The sequence below is a fragment of the Equus asinus genome, chromosome 24, assembly GCF_041296235.1.
Source record: "Equus asinus isolate D_3611 breed Donkey chromosome 24, EquAss-T2T_v2, whole genome shotgun sequence".
NCBI lineage: Eukaryota > Metazoa > Chordata > Mammalia > Perissodactyla > Equidae > Equus > Equus asinus.
Window position 1 is genome coordinate 14,537,336 of NC_091813.1, and position 21,021 is coordinate 14,558,356.

A 21,021-nucleotide genomic window follows, 5' to 3' on the forward strand; every position below is an offset into this window, starting at 1 on the left:
ACAAGCTGGCCATGCACTGGAGCACAGGAAGTGAGAGGACAGTGAGACGAGATCAGACACAGGAGGGCATGTTGGGGGAGGGATCATAGAGGGTCTTCTTGGCCGTAATGTGGACTTTGGATTTTACTTTGAGTGAAATGAGAATTCACTGGAGAATTTTGAGGCTAGACATGGTGTGACATAACATCTTAAAAGGATCACTGTCTGCTCTGTGAAGAATAGATGCCAGCTGTCAAACCTTGAGGAAATTAATTAACCTCTCTGAGCCTCAGTTTCCTTATTTGTAAAATGTGTAATAATAATACCTCACAAAGGTTTTTGTGAGGATTAAGTGAGATAATTCAGGTGAAGCACTCAGAGCCGAGCCTGGCACACAGCCCATGCTCACTAAACATCAGCTGTCATCGTCCTGGGACCCTCCTGTGGCAGGGAGTCGTTTGGCCTCCACTGCCTGCACGCTCTGGTGATCCAGATGCAGTGTCGTTAGCAGACGAGTGCTTTCTTGTGAGAGCCAAGTTGAAGAAGGCTGGGATTCGGCTGGACGTGGTTTCTACCTTCGAGCTGAGAGGAAGACTAGATGCTCAAGCCTGCTGGGGACATAGGTGACCAACTCGTCCCGGTTTGCGTGGGACTCTCTTGATTGTAGACCTGAGAGTCTGCGGTCCTGGGCACCCCTGGTCCTGAGCCTTCAGTCACCCTCGATGTGCTGGTGGATGATGCAGAACGCAAGGCAAACGCAGGCTTTTCAGTGCAGGATCTTCCTACTCTCCTTAGTTTCTTTGTTGTTATAAATTAAAGAAAGTCGAGCACACAAACATGTATACATATGAGTTGAAGCCGAGACGTGTTGTAGCAAGTGTGTCGTTGGCTGGCCTGTGCTCCGTGTGTAGTGCTGGGCTGCGCTGTGTCGCTTCGGAGTGTGCAGTGTCGTGAGTTCCTGTCCCGCTGTTGATTGCAGTGTCTGTGCAACCGACTGACGTAGGGAGCAGCGTTTCTACGTTCATGTCAGTCTCCAAGCACGGTTTTATGGACTCCATTCATACCATCCTTCATCCTTTATCCACATGTACTGAGAACTTACTGTGTGCCAGAAACTGTGTGTAAAATGGAGGATTTAGTAGTAAATGTCTGCCTGTCTCTGGCTGTTTACGTTCAGTCTGCCTCCTTCTGCCTCACGCAAATGAAAGGCAGCGCTGGATAGATTGCATGTTGTAGGCATTTACCCAGAGCTAACCCTGCTGATTCTGGCATCTGGTCTGTGCATTTGTACAATTTTGCGTCTCTGTAACTCTGCTTTAGCATCTGTCTTTGAAACCTGTCATTTATAGATTTGTTGGGCTGTTCTCTCCAGTTTCTGGCTTGACTTCCCACATTCGGCTTTAGCAGAGTACTGAGAGCCCTTCCTCTGCTGCCTCTGGTCCTGAGGGCACTACTGGCCTGGCCACCATGTGGCCCTCTTGGCCAGGGGAAGGGAGTTTAAAGTAAAATTCCACCTGGAACCCGGAGCGTTTGGGATCGGTGAATGGGGGTGGCCACCTTCCGCTCCCTGTGGCAGCAGTGAGGCTGGGGCCTGAACTCAGGGGCAGCTGCCTCCTTCCTTGGAGCCTACAGAGGCCGGGTCGAGTGCTGTGCAGACCCCCACGGCTGTGCTTCCCACCTGAGGGCAGCTGTTTGGGCCGGGCTTCCCCACACGCTGACGTTTTCTACATCTGTCAGGGTGGAATAGCTGGTTTCTTGGAAAAACCTCCCAGGAAAAAGTGGGGTTTAGTGTGACAGGAGCTTGGACTCGGACTGAGTTGTGCTTCCAGTTGCAGGCTGCTGTGGAGAAGTGCATCTGAGAGCTAAGAGGCCAACGTTTTGGGACCTTTTTGGGTCTTGCCCAGCCAAGAATGACTGCAGGCCGTGGCTAAAATATTGACTGTCACAGCATGTTCAGGGATGTGCAGTGTGTTTTTGGGGGAGCATTGGGTAGTATTCGTTTTGCCTGCGCCCAAAATATGCCCTACCTCTACTCTAATTCTGACCCCCTCCAGCCGCCTGGCCTCACACTATGGAAGCTGCCGACGCTGTGATGGCAGCTGGCTCGGCTGGCTTCCGCCCTGTCTTTTCTTCTTGGAGAAACTGTTGCTCCTGGTACAGGTGAATGACCCTGTGTTGGACCAGGTATTGTGGGCTTATTTGTGCCCTGCGATTGTGCCTTGACACTCTGGCCTGGAGTCGTGCTGGCAAACCCAGAACCTCAGCCCTGGCTGGGGGAAGGGCCGCCTTGGGTAAGCAGTTTGACTTCTCTGATTCTACCTGCTGGACAGATGCCTTCTGCGTGATTCAGGGCTCCAGGGAGCGGCAGAAACACTCCTTGCAGACACGTTTTCCAGCTGGGGAGTGCACTACAAGACAGTCTAGCAGAGGCGGGAGGCAGTGTGCTGTGCTGAGGCACCTGACGGTGATCCAGAACCATCTAGAGGTGATCCAAAGGGTCCCAGGGCCCACATTTCCAGCGTCGTGGCATGTGGCTCTTCTACTTATGACAAGGGCACTTGTTTGCATTGTCTCTGGCTGTCCTGTGTGCCTTCCAGTGGGAGATGACCACATGAGGATGCTGGGCTCTGCTGTGATGTCACCGTGCATGGCCCATTCCACTCCTGATGTGCTCTGTAAAGACTTATGGTGTTTCTGCGTTCTCTATGTCTCCCTTGTTGGTGACAGGCCTAGGTCCAAGACAGGCTTGGGAAACCAGAGGGATTATCTTGTTCATTCTCAACCCTCCAGATCATCCAGGTGCAAAGTCATCAGACTTCAGTTTGGACTTCTTTCATTTGAGGGCCAGGGCGCCCCCTGGGAGAAATGGGCATCCTCACCAAAATAATACATCAGAAGAGTATGAACATTTTCCCTACTTTTTAAATAACCCTGGGAATTGTCATTGTTATTATTTTTTATTTTTGTCGGTGTGACAGAAGAAAAATGGTATTTCATTGTTTTCATTTGCATTCCCTTAATTATTAGACAGCATATATTTATTAGCTATTTGTGTTTCCTCCTTTGTTTTGATCCTTTAAACTCTGTAGCCCTCCCTGTGTCATGCTGTGGCAGGCACAGGAGAGCCCACTGCTGCTTACAGCGCCTGTCCCTGGAGTTGGCCAAGGATAGTGGCCTGCTTGGCCTTGACTTGCTTTTGGTCTTTGGTTTTAACAATTAGTTTCTGGCTTCCTAGACTACCCGCTACTCAGTTCTTAGCATTGTGCTTACCTCTGACTCATATTCTCCCCTGCTTGGGGAGAAAGGCTTCTTCTGGCTTCTAATAACTGGGCTAACCCACTATCTCTGGTAAAAGGATAAAGAAGAAGAGTAGGGGAAAATATTTGATCCCCCCCCCTCAGGAATTCACAGTCTAGTTGGGGACAAAACCCCCCACATAACCCATGAGTATCTTAAGCAGTACTGTGTCCTCAGGAGTGGTGAACTTGCAGATGTGTTAGGGCCTCCCCAGGAAGGGATCACTTCTGCATGTAGGAGGCATGTTCAGAAGGCCGGAAGAGGGGCTTATTTTCCCTGTGGGTCAAAGAAGGGAGGGCCTTCCATGCAGCAATTCCAGAGGCTAGATGGCTTTTGGGGTGAATCGCAACAAATCTGCATATTTGGAGGAAGATGAACCTAGAAATGTAGATGGGGTCAGATTACTAAGCCTAATAAACTATGCGAAGGAGTGTAGACCTCATTCTGTACGCAAACAAAAGCCATCGTTACCGAGTGGTCCAGCATAATGATGAGAGCCAGTGTTTATTCACTGATGTTCTATGCCGGGGACAGTGCCTAGCGTTTCAGCCACTTGGCCTGAGTCTCAGATGGGTAACACTGTTAGCAATGGGGAAAATGTGTCAGAGGGCAAGACCAGAGGAGGGAGATTAGGTGCAACAGTTAGAAAACAGGACATCACGTGGATGTGAGGATGGAAAGAAGGAGGCAGATTGGAGAGATGTTAAAGAGACAGAGTTGACAGAGTTGAGAATGTGAGAGGAATCTGAGATGACTTCTGACTCGGCTTGGATGAACGTTCGTGAAGGGATCGTTGTCTGGGAGAGTATAGGAAGACTGAAGTGTTTTCATTTCCTTGGTTTAACATCTCTATGATTCACTTTTTTCTTTTTTTTTAATTGAGGTTACACTGGTTTATAACATTATATAAATTTTGAGTGTACATCATTATATTTCGACTTCTATAGGGACTACATCATGTTCACCACCAAAAGTCTAGTTTCATCCGTTCATCTGTCATGGTATGCATGTGGCCCATTAATCGTTTTGCCCTCCTCTCACCCTTTTCCCCTCTGGTAATCACCAATCTGTTTTCTGTAGTATGATACACTTTTTTTTTTTTTTTGCTGAGAAAGATTTGCCCTGAACTCACATCTGTTGCCACTCTTCCTCAATTTTTTGCTGAGGAAGATGCACCGTGAGCTAACATCTGTGCCAGTCTTCCTCTATTTTGTATGTTGGTCGCCAACACAGCATGGCTGACAAGTGGTGTAGGACTGCACCCAGACGCTGAACCCAGACTGCTGAAGTGGAGCATCTGAACTTAACCACTAGGACGTGGGGAAGGCCCCCTGATAAACTTTGGTTGAATTAAAAGACACATGGGTTTGAATCCTGTATTCTATCACATATTGGTGCTGTGATACTGGACCATGCCAACTGCTTACAGTTGAGTGCTTACCTAAATTTCTCCAGGCGTCGGTTTTCTCGGCTGTAACGTGAGCAAAATCCTGCCCTGAAGGAGAGTGGTGATGCCTGAGAGATGTGCGAGCTGTAATGATGAGGCAGAGTGCCTGGCACTAGAGGGCTTTGAATGCTTTAATAATCGTGGGGCCTGTCATGTCTACAGCAGCCTTTTCTTTTAACAATAACAGCGTAGGTTTGGTGATGTACACATTGTAGTGTTTTCCATGTCAAGAATTAAAAGGTGGAACAGAATAAAGATGTTCTCAGGAGAATGAGAAAAGAAGAAATTTTGATTTGTCTTCTTTAGTGGTGTAGAGCTGACATTTTCCAAAAACTTTCTTGGTGCCACATTGTGGATGTGCCTGGGAATGCTGCAGGGCACCCCTCATAACCAGATAGGATGGACGTGTACATGGGCAGTCTTTACGGAGCTAACGTGTGTGGTTTCATTGTAGGACCCCAAGTCGAATCTGATCCAGCAGTGGTTGTCAGAACAAAGTGATCTTGGAGTCATTTCTAAAACTTTTCTGTTATCTTCCCATCCAATACTTGGTGACTGGTCCATTCAAGTTCAAGTGAATGTGAGTATAAATATATTTTAAAGGGGAATTTTAAAAGGATTTAAATAGGTCAAGTGGGGAAATATCTCCAAAGTCATTTATTTGATTAACAGAAAAACATTAATCTGAACATTTAGATAAATTGAGTGGTTTATTTTTAATTTACTGTGTTTATCTATGGGTTAGCCTACATTATAATATATTAGAGTTTTAATCATTACTGTTTTTTTCTATAATATAATGTTTGAAGGTTAAAACATTTCACATTTTAGTATAAAATTGATTAAATGTTTATTTCACTTAATTATTGCATACATAGAGAATTTTAAAACTGAATAAGGAATACATTACCTATTATTTTGGCACATTTTTATGTCTCAGAATAATGACTCCTGATGAGATTGGACTAACCTACTTTATCTTTGTTTTAAAAAGCACAGTGACTTTCAATAGTGTGTCAGTCTTCTGTTCCCCCGTCCTTCTTTCTCCCCTGCTCCTCCACCTGCTTCCTTCCTTTGCTGCCAGTTCGGGCAGCTCTGAGATCTGACAGGGTAGGGCGTTCAGGTGCCCGTCTGTCTGCCCCAGGTTTCTCCTGTGCATCACTGTGTGATGTTTGAAGATTCATTGAATATTTTCCCATTTTTTTCTTTGAAATTTATTAAAATATATATAAATTCACAAATAAGAGCTTTAAAAAATAATGCTACTAGAACAGGGCTTCTCACTGTTGACATTTTGGACAAAAACTCGATGTCACGAGGGCTGTCCTGTGCACTGTAGCATGTTTAGCAGCATCTCTGGCCTCTGCCCACTAGATGCCAGCAGCAGCTCTGCTTCCCTCCACGTGTGACAATCAAAAACATCTGTCCCTTGGGGGAAAATACCCTCCCCCCTCCACTGAGAACCACTTTATTAAGAAAGAATAATCATTCATTAGCATAAGACCTGAGGTAAGAGAAAGGTACCAAGTACTTAATAAATTAAAAAGAAATTTTTCCTTTAGTTAACATTTTTTGGGGCCATATCCTAAAAGCAGGACTAGTCCACCTTGGTCAGCACATTTTTTTGAGCATCCACTAAAGAGGAAGAGCGTGCTGGGCTCTTAGAGAGGTCATGCTACAGAGGGGGAGACAGACAGGAAGTGAGAAAGGGTAGAGACATGCACAAGGAGTTATGGGAGCCTAGAACAGGAGGTGGGGAACTCTGGGGAAGCCAGACGTTTGAGCTGCTAGAGAAGGACGGAGGGGTGGATGTTTGTGAGCCTTTGGAGAGAGAAGGGTTTGTGTAGAGGCTGGGAGAATGGAAGAGAACCTCGTGTGCCGGAGCATTTGGGAGAAGTTTGGAGTTACTGGAGCATGTGGAGAATGATGGGAGCTGAAGATTAGGAAGCGTATTGTGAGTTTTAAGGAGTTAGGATTTTATTCTCAATTCCCACTTTTTGATTTCATTATAAATTTTCCAGGAATCAGTTGTCCATCCATTGGTCCGTCGCCCATCAAATATGTGTTGAGGTCTTATAGCGCTGTGATGGATTCAAGGAAGCTAAAGATATGGTCTCTGTCTTCAGAGACCATTGTTGCAGTGACATGAATAATATGACAACAGTTAAGTGACACAAGGGTGACTGAAAAGCACAAGGCGGTGAAATAGCAGTGGAATCATAAGGCACTGAGTCAGTGAGCCTGTCAGGTGCGTCCAAGGGTGGGGTCTTACTCAGACCACCTTGGGGTAGAGGGTTTATGGTAAGGATGAGCACTGATGCTTTTGGTGCCAGCTGCTCCCTCTGTCTCTCGTAGGCTGCCCCGTTCTCTTCTCACTCTTCTGCCAACCTTTAGGGTGTTCTGTAGTCTGAATCTAGACTGGGGACATTGGCTCAGCTAAATAGCCCTCGTCTTCAGAGCCCTCCCCGCAAGCCTCTGCGTGGGTGGCTGGCGGCTGTGTGGGTCATTGGTCAGGTGTCTGTGGTTGGTTCATTCAGAGGCCACTTCTGCACAGTGACCAGGCAGGGCATTCTTAGCTGGTAGCAGCCTCTGAGAGGTTAATTTGTTCGATGATTGGTACACAGAGCGAGTACTGGAGGAGAGAGGAGAATAGAGTAGTGGAAAAAGACTGTAGGAGATGTGAGATTGTAGGATTTCTCATGTAGTAGTTTGTGAACTTGACCTGTTGTATTGCTTTGGTAGGAAAAAAAGATAATGCTCTTAAGGAAATTTAGGTGCTTAAAAAATTAAAAGTCTTCACAAGATCTGTCCCTTGCTCACTTCTTCAGCCTTGTGAAGTACCACCTTACCCTTGAACTCTAAGCTTTAGACATATGATATCCTTTAAGTTTCTTAAACTCACCAGTCTTCTTTATCCCAGAGCCTTCACCTGCTGTTCCCTCTGCGTGGAATGCTGTTTTTCTACTGTTATTCTAGCTCCTTCCTATTATCCTTCAGGCATCGTCTAAAATAGCCTGGCTCCTCTAGATGTTGCCATGGCACTCTGTGCTTCTCTTGGTTCATCCGTGTCATTTGTAATTGGTGGGACCTAACAGATTGTGGTGTTTATCAGGGCTCCTTCACTCCTGTGTCCCTGGGACCTAGCACAGTGCTTTGCATACAGGTGGAAGTCAATATTTATCAAACGTATGTACAAAAGCTACGTGATAGTCATTTGTCTATATGGATGAAATATAGTTTTCCCCTTTTCCACGTTCTATAAACGTCTTTATCCTTTTGACAAGCATATTGATCAGGTACTTATTATTGGTAGTATAATGTCCCCCCCCCCCAGCTTTATTGAGGTATAGTTGACAAATAAAATTGTAAGATATTTAAAGTGTACCATGTTATGATTTGGTACACATTACCCTGTGAAAGGATCCCTCGGGTGATGTAATGTTAAGGCATACAACTAAGGAAAAATAAGCCACTTTAATGAAAAAAAAAAAAAGAAAGAAAAAAAAGAGTCCTTCAAGGGCCACCAGGGGTCAGTATAATCAAAGAAATATGAGAAGCACACCCGGACCCAAACTTTGTCTCTGGTTTTATCTTTCCTTTTCTCCTGCACAACATTCAAGGACTGTATGTTGCTTACTATTAAACTCCTTTTCTTTTAGCAGTGAATAATGACTATGGAGGAAATATATTTATTATTTAAATAGTCCACCATTATAGACCATATTTTTATTTTCCTAAGGCAGCGAGCATTCTCACTATAAATCTCAGGGAGGGGAAAATACTTGTTTTCAGGAGAATGTGTTGAAATCCTATTTTGTGTCTAGAAAAAATATGGAATGATCCTAGTATTACTACTGAAGGACACTGTATTAAAAAATATAGGACTGATCAGAGCTTTGATTTGTACTGACTGTATGGATAATCAGAGTGGTGCTTTTTATTTTTTATTATTTTTCGTTTAAAAATTTCTTTAGCCATAAAGCATTTTATTTACAAAATGTGTATACTGAGTACTATACATCAGGCCCTGCCATCATGGAAACAACCCCAAAGCCAAATCAGGGCGAGCTAGAGAAAGGGCCCCATGGAAAGGGCAAAGCTCTGTTTCCCACCACCTTTCCACCCCGAAAGGAAAAAGTTCCCATTAGCGCCTGGGAGTGGGCGGGAGTCCACAAAGGACTGAAGGCCTGGGGGGAGTGAGGTGATGGTAGGGACCAGCTGCTATGCAGGGGCTTAGGAAATGGGAGCCACTGAGGACAGATGGGAGGAGGAATGGAGACGCAGAACCCAGCAGGAGCTGGGTGAGCACAAGTGGGAGGGGAAGAGGCAGACCACGGGGCCCCACGGTTCTGAAGATCAGGGCAAGGGGTCAGATCATGTCTTAACATCCAACCAGGGCATCTGCTTGTGCTGGTAGCAACTCTGCCAGCTGTGTGCCACCTTGGGGCCCCCCGACAGAGTAGCTCCTGCTCAGCCTCCTCTTGCTCCTCAGCCGGGTCACAGCTGTATGGGGAGCAGGTGATGACGAAGCCCGTCCGCCCCCTTTTTCTTCTGGACATACATTGCCACAGCCGCAACCAGCCCGACCAAGGGGATGAGGAAGAAAGGCCCCAGCATGTAGCCCACCGTGGAGTCTCTGTTGGCCCGGAGGGCACTGGGAACTGTGCTGTTACTCATGACCTCGCAGCAGGGGCAGTGGTGTCTCGGGAGGGCCTCCACTGGGCTCCCTCCCGCCGCTGCAGCTCGGGCGTGACACCCTCGGTTGACTCCCGGGCAGAGTGGTGCTTTGTGATCACCCTCTCCACTGGGTCAGGAGAACGGTCCTTTAGGGCAAGCACACTCAGTGGCTCCTTGGCATTTCCACAACTGCGACATGTTCGTTTATAGAATGCCATTTAGCATACTGTTAACCTTTCTAGATTTCTTAAATTGCTTTCTAACTTCAAATATTGCTTCTCACCTTCAGGATTTTTTATGATGAGTAATTGTTTTGATCTAGTAAAATTTCTAGGTCTTTATTCTTATTTTTTATCTGTTTTATTGTGCAGTATATGATGGTGCAGCCCAGTAAGTTCCTGTGTCTTCATAGACTTATGTAGGTTTTACAATGCTAGTTTAATTAAATTGCAAAGCAACCCTTGATGGTTATTATTTTTCAGCCCTCTTAAAATTGGTGAAATTTAATTTAACACTGACCTTTTCTGTATGCTCCTTACGCGTATGCTGAGTCTGTGCTTGTGTGGCATGTGGGTGGTTCTTTGCTGCTTTCAGGGTTGTGCTTCTGCTTTTGAGAAGAAATGCCCTCCTCTCTGTGTCTCCTGCACTTTGCTCCCTTCCTCTCTCCCAGCCCTTTTCCATCGCTTCTTACTTAGCTTGCTGGAGCACAGGGTCCTCCCCTCAGAGGGAAGAGGCTTGTTCCAGCTGTAACACCTCTCCACAGGCGTGTGTTTACAGGGCTGCTAGACGTCGGCTGCGTTACAGGTCGAACGGGGAAATGTGCTCCAGTTTGATAATCATCTCACAAACACACCTTGGCAAGGTAGTTTGTTTTAAAACTTAGACATTGCTTGTATTTTCATTTCTTTTGCAGTATTTCTCTGGGTGCTTTATCTCTGGGTATCTATCTCTTGACTGTATCCTTGGCCTCCCCAAAGAGTTACAAATTTTTCTTTTCAATTTTTATTGTGGCAAAATGTACATAACATGAAATGTGCGATCTTAACTATTTTTAAGTCTCCAGGTCAGTGGTATTAAATATATTCACATTGTTGAGCAACGATCGCCACCATCCGTCTCCAGAACTCTTTGTCTTGCAAAATTGAAACTCATACCCATTAGACAATAGCTCTCCATTCTGCCTTACCCCCTGCCCCTGGCAACCTTCTGTCTCTGTGAATCTGGCGCTCTAGGGGCCTCATGTCAGTGGAGTCATACAGCACTTGTCCTTATGTGACTGGCTTATTTCACTTATGTCCTCAAGCTTCATCCATGTTGTAGAATGAGTTAGAGTTTCTTTCTTTTTTAAGGCTGAATAATGTTCCATTGTATGTATTTACCAGACTTAGTTGCAAATGTCCTTGCATTTATGATTTTAATATTATATTCCAGCTTACTAGAAGGCAATTTTAGAGGTTCTTTAAAAGAAAGGCTAATGCTGGTGTTTGAACACCAGGCTCCTGAGAGCTGGGAGGGATCTGGCCACACCAGCTCTCTCCCTGGGGTGGCCCACGGCCAGAGTTCCAGGCCTCCGGGTGACCCAAGCGTGGGTGCTCACGTTCCTCTGAGAACCTGAAGGAAGAGCAGAGTCACCGAGAGGGCTCTGCTACTTGATGATTGCAGCCCTGTGTCCTCTCTCTTCAGTGGCGGAGGGGAGCCTGTCTTCCCTCCCAGAGTGGCGTATGCGGCTGAGTTTATCACCTGAGGCTCTAGTTGCTAGAAGTTACCAGAGGTTCTCAAACATCAGTGTGCCTAAGAATCAACTTGATGGGGAGCTTGTTCAAGATGCACAGTCCAGGCCCCACCCCTAGATTGCAAGTCAGTATTGCTGGTATGGGACTTAGGAATTTGCATTTTAAGAGGCACTCCGGGAAATTATGTTTGTTCTCCAGACCACATTTTGAGAAGTGCTGGTATGTGCCCACAGCCAGGCATCTTTAGTTTCTGTCTGTTCCGTTGAGAGGCAGTCTTGGGCACTGGAAGAGGTGCGGAATGGGGAGGCCCTGGCTTGTTCTTTGAACTCCCTAGTGGTGAGGCTCAGCTGTGCACCTGCCCAGATGACCAGCCCTGTAGAGCTCCCTGGCACCCTAGACTTGCGAGATCAGGTTGTTTGGGACAGTCTCTATTTTTACAACAGCTTCTCTGGTCATTCAGATGCACTGCCAGCTTGGGAACCACTGAACTAGATAATCTTTTAGTTTGTTCAGCTGTAACTGGCTGTAGTTTCTCAGCCTTGTCTCACCCTGAAGCCAGTGTTGGGTGGGGACAAGAAAGAGACGGAGAAAACTCCGCAGCCCCGACGCTTGAACTCACTCTTTCGGAGCCCCTCATAACATATTGTGGGCAGCAGGTTGCCATGTAATTCCGAAGCAGTCTGCGTTGAATCGTGCCTTTGTTTATACAGTTTCATCTACTTTCTCTTCAGGTAGTTGTTGTGGAAAGGTTAGGTAAAGGTTACCAGCACCTCTCCACTTTTATAGCCTTCCAGAATGCTCCTTATCTTTCTGTCCTTGCTGCCCAGCTGTTGCCTGAGTCATTGCTTTGCTGTGAAGGTCTGTCTGGAGCCGTTTGTCCTTTGCAGAAGAGCACGTCTTTGTTCGGACAGTTCCCGTCTGTGAAGCGCTCCACAAGTAGCATCTGGTAACCCCGGCTTGTGATGACAGCCTAACAGAAAGCATGGCGCAAACCGTGACAGCTCGGAAAACAGGCATCCTCTCTGGAGTGTGGGTGTGTCTTCCCAGATACTTTTGTTGGCCTCTGCTTCAAAGAAGACTGCTTTTTTGGGAAAGACCTCAAGTTCTCACTTCCATGTGCAGTGGAAAATGAGGGAGGAGTCGGTGTTTGAATTTTGAAGTCTTAGTCCGTTGACTGGCAGAGGTCAGCACCTCACTCTCCATTCTTCCAGGGGCCTTGTACACGCCTCCACCACAGCACTGACCAGTGTCAGGGGTTTTTTCCTTTTCTTCTTTTTTGCGGTATGAGATACATAACATACAATTTGCCATTTTAGCATATATAGTTCAGTGGCATCAAGTACATTCATGTGCAACCATCAACACCATCGATGTCCAGAATTTGTTTCCTCTTTCCAAACTGTGATCAGTGTAGTTTTTAAAAATATGACTACCTTACTAATTAGACTGTGAGTTCCTCAAAGGCAGGAGTTCTCTTTTATTGATTTTTGTATTTATTCTGTCTAATATAGTATCTGACCTATATAGGTCAGATTGTTGTAGGAATGCTTTTGGGATGGAAGATGCAGTGAGCGGAGTGAATGCACGGTTCCCCCAGACTCTTGCTGTTGGTTGTCATGCTTTGTGATGGTTCACTCTTCTGTATGACGCTACAACTTAGTAGAACCATGTTCATGTATTTTCACTTTTGGCAGTTTATGTAGTCGCTGTATTTGATGCACCTGTGGGCCAGTGGAAAAACAGGCATTTTGGATTAATGTGCTTAAGTTTCTGATTTTGAAAATTAAAAAAGATTTCAGCCAAGAACTGAATATCCTAGTCTCTTATGAAAGTCCTGATGCGCTCACAGGCTTTGCGCCATATTATTCCTTTGACTTGATTGAGTCATTTGATCTGCTCTTGTCTGTGCATTTTAGTTTCTGGACCCTAAGCTAACTTTTGTGAGGAGTTCCTTGACTTCTTCCTCCCTGCAGAAGCAGCCCTTACACTTCCCTTCCTTTCAGGTGTCTCTTACCTACCCCTCCCTTCAGGTATATCTTTTTGGCATCAGCCAGATAACTTTGGGATTGGACTTTAGCATGTCCCGATCATCAGTGAAACACAGGATCTGAGGAACCACCAGCACGTATCGTAGGATGTCAGTGCTGGTGAGGAACTTAGAGGTTGCCCAAATCCATCTCCTCATTTTATGGAAAAAGAATCTGAGAGAAGAGACATGACCTGGTTAGGCTCACACCATCCTGTGGTAGGGTCAGGCTAAAAGCTAGGCTTCCTGACACTTTCAGCTCTATGATGGTAAATTATTTATTATGTGCAGCACTTGCTGTTTCAAGATGGTCACTTTTGCGGTTGAATTTAGATGTCAGCAGGGCTTGCTGTCTGCGCTGGTGGAGAGGATGCCCACCTCCATTACCTGATTTGAGGGTGCCGTGTGGACCACTCCCTCACACGTGGGGTCATTTTCATTGTCTCAGATTCGAGTGCAGCAGTGGTGGCTTTGGATGAGGGTGTGAGTCCAGGAGACACATGTTACAGCTTAGAGGTTACCCGGTAGGGGAAATATGCTAACATCCACTAATAGATTACTAAGGGTTAGCTTGCTGTCACCTAGCAGACTGTGTAATCTTGTGATATGAACCAGAAGAAGATTAATTTTTAAAATAGCTTTTTATTTTGAAGTAGATTCACAGAAAGTTGTGAGGATGGTACAGAAAGGTCCCGTGTACCCTTTGCGGAGTGTACTCAGTGGTTATATTTTATGTTATTATACAGTCCTGCGTCACTTAACAACAGTGATTCATTCTGAGAAATTCGTCATCAGGTGCCTTTGTTGTTGTGGGAACATCATAGACTGTACTGAGGGGAACAAAATTTGCTACCTCAAAGTGTATCTCTTTAACATGAAGATTATTTTAGGCTGATAATTATTGTTATTTTTTTTTGGTGAGGAAGATTGGCCCTGAGCTAACATCTGTGCTCGTCTTCCTCTATTTTGTATGTGGGTTACTACCACAGCATGGCTGACGAGTGGTATAGGTCCATGTGTGGGATCTGAACCCATGAACCTGGGCCACTGAAGCAGAGTGTGCCAAACCAAACCACTATGCCATGGGGCCAGCCCCCAGGCTGATTATTTTTAAGAAACAAAAGACTCAGAAAGTTTTTCTTGTTACCTACCCCTTAACCGCCTATAAGAGTTCAGATAAAAACACCCGTCTCAGGAGCCAGCCCTGAAGGGCTAGTGGTTAAAGGTCAATGCACTCTGCTTCTGCAGCCTGGGTTCGGTTCCCAGGTGTGGAACCACACCACCCATCTGTCAGTAGCTGTGCTGTGGCGGTGGCTCACATAGAGGAACGAGAAGAACTTACAAGTATGCACAAATATGTACTGGGGCTTCAAGGGGGAGAAAGGGGGAAGATTGGCAGGCATTATCTTGGGGTGAATCTTCCCGTGCAAAAACAAACAAACAAACAGAAAACCTGTCTCAGGAAGCAGCTGTCACCTTAGCATCACGTGAACCAGGTGGTGGACAGGGAGGAGCCTAGAAAAGCCTGTTTGCTGGGCTCCCCTCTGTGTCTTCTGTTTCTTCCAAAGAAACCCTTATTTTCCAAACGTTTGCTGCTTTTCTCCTCCCTGTGAACTGCCTTCCGTCGCTCTGAAGTCCCTGAGTCTCTCCACCCACATCTTTGGACTTTAGCTGAGGATGGTATTTGAGGTGAGGGCTTCAGCCATTTTGGTGAGTTATTTGATTTTCCTGGGTTTCTCCCACCTACACATGTTGTTAATCTTTTGTTTGTTTTCTCCTGTTAATCTGTCTCCTGTGAACTTAGTTCTTCGACCAGCCAGAAGAACTGAAGGGTAGAGGAGAATTTCTGCACACCCAGACTGTAGGCGCCATCTGGCGGTACCGCGGTCATGTGCACGGTCTGTCGTTGGCCGGAGCGCCATGATGCAGTGCGTGACTGTAGTGCACTGTCAAAAGCAGGGACTTGATCCTGGGGTGACATGTGCATAGTTTTATATGACACTTAGTTTTCAATGACAGGGAGTTTTGGGAAATTATCTTATTGGACTCTGACTGCTGGCGGTAGCGCTGGGTATCAGGGTGGGGAGCTGAAATGAGTTCTTGTTCTGGGTGGAGTGAGAAAAGGAGAACTGAGCAAGAAATAGAGTTATTTTGCCTCAAGGGTAACTTTCCCACTCAATATGAAGCTGTAGCTACACTTCTGCTTTTTCCTCTTGCTTGAGATAGGTGCCCAAGAACGGTGCTCATGTTTCCTGTCCTTAAAAACCCAATTCTTCCCACTTTCAGTAGGAACACAGAAGGTTAAAAGAGTGATTTTTGTTTGTTTTTAAAGAGAATGTCTACTTGTTAGTACTTTTCTACTAAGAAAACCAGTTTGTCCCTTTTATAGCATAATACACTTGTACTGCAGGTGGTAAACTTTCCAGAAGTATGAAAGTACTGGTGGTATTGGATGCCTGGCCTTCTAGCTGGAGCCTGGTGTGATCTGTGTCTTGGTTATTGGTTAGACCCATTCTTCCCATGTCCTGGTCACCATGAGTAACTATTGGGTATAGAACGACTTCAGTTCTTCAGATGTTTACTTCCAGTCTTGATGAGTACTAGAATGTTTGCAGTTCTTTCTAATGAGAGAAGGGATTCAGGAAAAGCTATCTCATGTGGAGATGGTCCCACCGTCATCACCCTCAGTGGATAATCCCCTTTTCTACTCCATAGAGAAAGCAGAAGTCATCAGATAGGAATTTAACCTCCTCTGCCAGATTTGCACGTCTTCTTGGGTCTGCACCCGTCTCATGCTTCTCTTCTTCTTTTACAGGAAAGATGTAATTCCTCATATCTAAGACCAAACCTCTATCTCTTCACTGGCTTCTGCCTTCTCCTACTTTCTCAGAAACCTTACAGTATCGATCATCTCTTCTTTCTCCTGACTCTGCAACTTAGATCTCTCTTTCTCTCCTTGATCTTTCCACAAAATCTAATACACTCAAATCTTGCACATTAAAAAAAAAGGGAAAGAGAGTGAGGAACTTTGAACATTGACACCACTTTCCCCTCCAGTGACTTCACTTTCTTTATCTTTCCCATTCTACCCAGTCCTCTAAAAAGAAAATGTTATCTAATCTCTCTGCCTACCGCTTTCCCGCCTCAGTCCAGTCTGCCACCTGGATTTCTGTCTGCATGCCTGGATTCCTCTCCTTGGCCCCTTTTGTCATTTATTCTCTCTTACATATGGGCATGTTGTAAGGTTTGGTTTTAAGTTTCCTTCATTTCTCACTCTAGGCAAGTTCATCCGTAGACATGGTTTCATTTTCCATCTATACACTAATGACTCTCAAACTTGCCTCTCTGAGAGCCCAGACCTCTGAGTTCCAGACCTATATAGTGTCAAGGAAAATAATCCATAACCAATCTATAAATGAAAATTTGGGAGAGTTTATTCTGAGCTGAAATCTGAGGACCATGGCTGGGGGCTTTTCTTCCCAAAGGAAGAAAGGGCACCAAAGAAATGAGGTGTACAGAGTGGTTATATACCCACAAACAGAACGTTTCACATATGATTGAAATGTCCCTCCTACAATAGTCACAAGATTGCCCTGTCAGCACAGCGCTTGATGGACACAGCAGGTAGTGGGGTCTGCTATCTCAGAGGGCGTAGCAGGAGGCAAGTCTATTGTCTTGAGCTGGGCGGTCACAGGTGAGCACAGCAATCAGTTTCTAGCCTAAGGAAAGATGCTTATTGCTTGCCATTTTTATTTGTCAATAGCCATCTGCCTGATGCCTCTTAATGTCAAGTTTGTGTGCCCACGTGCAGTGAGCCAGTCTCTGAGACATCACTGCTCAGAGACGGAGAAAGGTTTATCCCACTTGGCCAAAACAAGAAGGTGGGAGCATAGCTTCTCTCAAATCTGCCTTGACAAGAGCAGAAAGCAGGGGGTTTTATAGAGCTAAGGGGCTTGGCAGGAGGAGTTTCAGAGAAACAAAAGGGATAGTCCGTGTTTTATTCACTCCTGAAAAGCCCCTGGGCAATCTGACTTTGGGGCATCAATGGCAGCTAGGGGCTGGTTATCTGGTGATCCTTGAAGGCACTCCTTTTCTTCTGTAAAACAGGCTCATGAGTCCTTGTGACCCTTGAGTCACCCCCCAGGTTAAACAAGAAAACAGTAAACTGACAAGGGTAAATCCTTTTCATAACAAGGTCAAAGGGTAATCTTATTGAATATTTACAGTAACCCTTGGGTACCTGGATTCATGCCTACTTAACTTCTCTACTTTGATGTTTTTAAGACATCCCAAACTCCTCATGTCGAATATCATTCTTATGGTCTTCCCCCACCACACCTGGCTCTTCTAAAGCAGTTCTTTTTTTTTTTTTAATTTATCTTATTTATTTTTATTGAGGCAACAGTGTTTCTATCTTACTGAACTACTCCACTATCTATCAGTTGCTCAAGGTGAAAACTTTGGAGTTTTCCTTGATGTCTCATGCTCTCTTACCATGCATATCCAGGCCTTCACCAATTCCCATAGATTTTATGCTTAAATATATTTTAAATCCATCTACTTCTCTTATGCCTACCTCTACCTTCTTTGTCCAAGCCATCATCATATTTTCTCCAGATATTTGCAGTGTCTCTTAATGGAGCACGCTAAATTTACTGTTTTCCCCTTGCAAGCAATTCTCTACACAGCAGCAAAAAATAATCTAAACATCAAACTAGATTAAGTTGGCTTAAAACTCTCCAAAGGCTTTCCATTGCCCTCAGAATAAAATTCAGATGTTTTACCATGGCCTATATAAGGCCCTCCCCTATCTCACTCTACTTTTCCAGCCTCACCTTCAGATTTCGTAATTCCTTATAAATGTAATTCACGGCTTTTATCATCATTTGTAACTATATACTTACATGTGTGGTTATTTGATAAATATCTTTCTTTCCACTAGATCAAAAGCTCCATGCTGGGAAAGTGCATCCCTGCCATGCAGCACATGCCTGGCGCTTGGGTGCAGTGACCCTCTGTGAGCGGATGGATGAATGAGTGCGCTGGTTATGTGTGGCTTGTGGCCTTGTTAATTCTGATTCAGTAGTTCTGGGGTGGGAGCTGGGTATCTGTATTTATTGAACCTATCACAGTTGATCCTGGTGTTGAAATCAGGTTGGAAACCTCTAGAGAAATATGTTACACTTGCAGTTCAGGCCACAGATATTTAGACTAAACAGGAAAGGAAAGGACAGTGTAAATGTCGGTAAACATTCTCAGTCATTTTCACATTTACCATTTCTTTAAGTAGGTCATATACATCTGCTGACACTTCTACTGGATGATGTTTACATGGTGATTTCTTATTAATTTTAAGTTCTTTGCTAATTTTTTGGTAAAAATAAAAGAGGGAAAAAGATAGGATATTACTGATAGGATGATTACTGTTCTGTAGGTATTATGGTTAAGCATAGGAACATTAGTAGGGATCTGAATAAAGCTAAAAATATGGAACTTTCCTGTTGTGTGTTAGGTGGGAAGAAACACCAGTCAGTAAACATCTAAAGATGGAAAGACACAGACCCTACTTTTGAGGAGCTTACAGTCAGGGAAGGCTTCAGGCAGTAAATGCAAACAGCATTAGATTGGGAGTTACCAGACCTGGTTCCTAGTGCTCTTGTCGAGGGACTGTGGGCCTTCATTTCAGGTCTGAATCTTCATTTCCACAGCTGTAAAAAAAAACAGGGCTTGGATCAGAGAACTTAGAAGCATCTTCACATCTTTAAAATTCCGTGTTTCAACCAGATGAGGGTGGAGGGCTCTGTCAGACTGGGATGGGGACCGGTGCGGGTGGGGTGGGGTGAGGCTTGGAGCTGGGTGACAGGGCTGCAGTCAGGAGCAGGCGCTTGCCTGGAGCGGAGGCCTTGTAGAGAGTGGTTGTCAGAGAGAAAGTTGGAAGAGTTTGTGGGTCAAGCTGTGGAAGGTATTGGCTGTCAAGCTAAAGTTCTAGATTTCATTTTGTGAGACAGTGGGGAGCTCTAAAAACTTTTATTTTAGTTTGAATGTCAATTAATATTATAAATTTCATATGAGACTTCTGAGGACAAAGAAAGCCAAAATTATGTGAACGAGTCTCTCAAATTCTAAAATATATAAAAATTATACTTTTATTATTTTCCTTTGATTATAAAAGTGATGCGTGTGCAATGTAAAAACACCCAAATGTTATTCGGTAGAAAGAATGACACGCTTATGATAAACCCCTGAACAACAAAAAAATCATCAATATTTGCCTTGTTGTTGATTTTTGTAGAAAGTTTTTAGACAATAGTGTGACATGATTGCAGTAGTATTTTAGGAAGATTGTGGCATGTGGGGCAGTTAGAGGGAGAGGAAGTGGAGCTGGGGAGATGGTGAGGGCTTCGTAGTGCTGCTGATCAACTGTGTGTCTGCCTCTGCGTTAGGCTGCGGCGGTCCAGGCGGAGGGCAGGTGGGCTTGCTTTAGAGCAGCACAGACTGAAGAGGGATGAATGGATTCAAGACACTTCGCAGGAAGAGTCATTAGGATTAGTGACCGACTGGATCATGACTGGGGCAAAGGAGAAAGAGGAGTAAGAGGTATTAAATTCATGAAACTAGGAGGCCATTAGACTGACGTGGGTCTAATGCTATGGTGGCCTATGTAAGCAAACCAAAATCGAAGCCGATAAATGCCTCAAGGTTACGAAAATAAAATGCTAAGGACAACCAACTGCAAATAGTGAACTAGGCTTTAAGCTGTAGCCAATCAATAATTTCCTTACTTTGCTTCCCTCTTTTCTCTATAAAAAGTCTTTCCCCAAGCTCATGTGGGAGGAGTGTTCCTAACCACTGCTGGGTTGGTGCTGCCCAATTCTAATAGTTTTTTGTTCAAATAAACTCTTAAAATTTTTAATATGCTTCGGTTTATCTTTTAACAAAGATGCCTCTGGGTTTCCAGTGTGGCCTTTGGGAGAATCACCCATTATAAGCTCTCGGGAAGTCAGGGCTGAAAGCTTGGTTTCGGGGAGACAGATGAGCAGGTGCTGTTTGGACTCATCTGTCAGAAATCACTCCATTCAGGAGCTAAGAAGAGGAGCCACTGAAAGCAATAGAGAAAGAACAGCCAGGCTTGGAAAGATAGAACCAAGAGAGTGCAGGCACAGAGTGGAGGGGAAGGCATTCAGAGAGGGTGGGCACAGTGTCAGGTGCTGCGGAGTTCTCCAGGAGAACAAGACCCCAGAGAGGTCATGGGCAATTAGCAGAGGCAGGCGGCCATCACTTACTGAGCACCCTTCTGTGCCAGTGAAACAGTGGAGGCGGAATCCAGATCACAGGAGTAATTAAAGAGTATAGATAGATTGTTTACAACATTTGTTCCTAAGAAGGAGAGAATTAATATGGTATCTAGTAGGGACAACAACAAAGATACCATATATTCATTCATAGTGTGGATTGAGTAAACTTCAGTGGATCAGTCTAGAGCTCTCACTGTAGCTGTTTCGGTGGGAAAATGTCTTGAGTCAGAAATGTGGGTACCCTCTGCATCCTCAGCCTTTCTTAACGTGATTGGTTGGCCAGTTTGGTGTGCCCAGTTATTTGTGTGTAACTGTGAGGTTGAACACGTGTTACTTTTCAGGTGCAATAAAAAAAATCACATTATTCTTTTGCCATTTAGTCCTATTCTTTGGGACCAATTCTTTGTTACTTCTTGGATCAAATGTAGGGCAAATCTCAGCATTTTTCTGGTTATTCCTTGGTAATAAAAGGTCCTGTCATTTTTGGTTGCTTGCACACATACAAAACAGTCTCCAATCAGTAATAATATGTCCAGTCCAATAAAATCCAGTGCCCTCTTCTCTCAG

General features: G+C 44.9%; 1 protein-coding gene and 1 pseudogene across 14 annotated transcripts in view; one reads left to right on the forward strand and one right to left on the reverse strand.

Moving 5' to 3' along the window:
* The window catches only part of CD109 (CD109 molecule), a 195,019-nt gene that overhangs the window by 76,297 nt on the left and 97,701 nt on the right, over window positions 1-21,021 (forward strand). For all 14 annotated transcript variants that reach the window (XM_070496480.1, XM_070496473.1, XM_070496476.1 and 11 more), the window contains one exon: window positions 5,178-5,303. In XM_070496480.1, coding sequence (XP_070352581.1) covers window positions 5,178-5,303 — 126 coding nt within the window. The remainder of the gene's footprint in view (window positions 1-5,177; window positions 5,304-21,021) is intronic.
* On the reverse strand, window positions 8,972-9,531 carry LOC139041817 (small integral membrane protein 29-like; annotated as a pseudogene).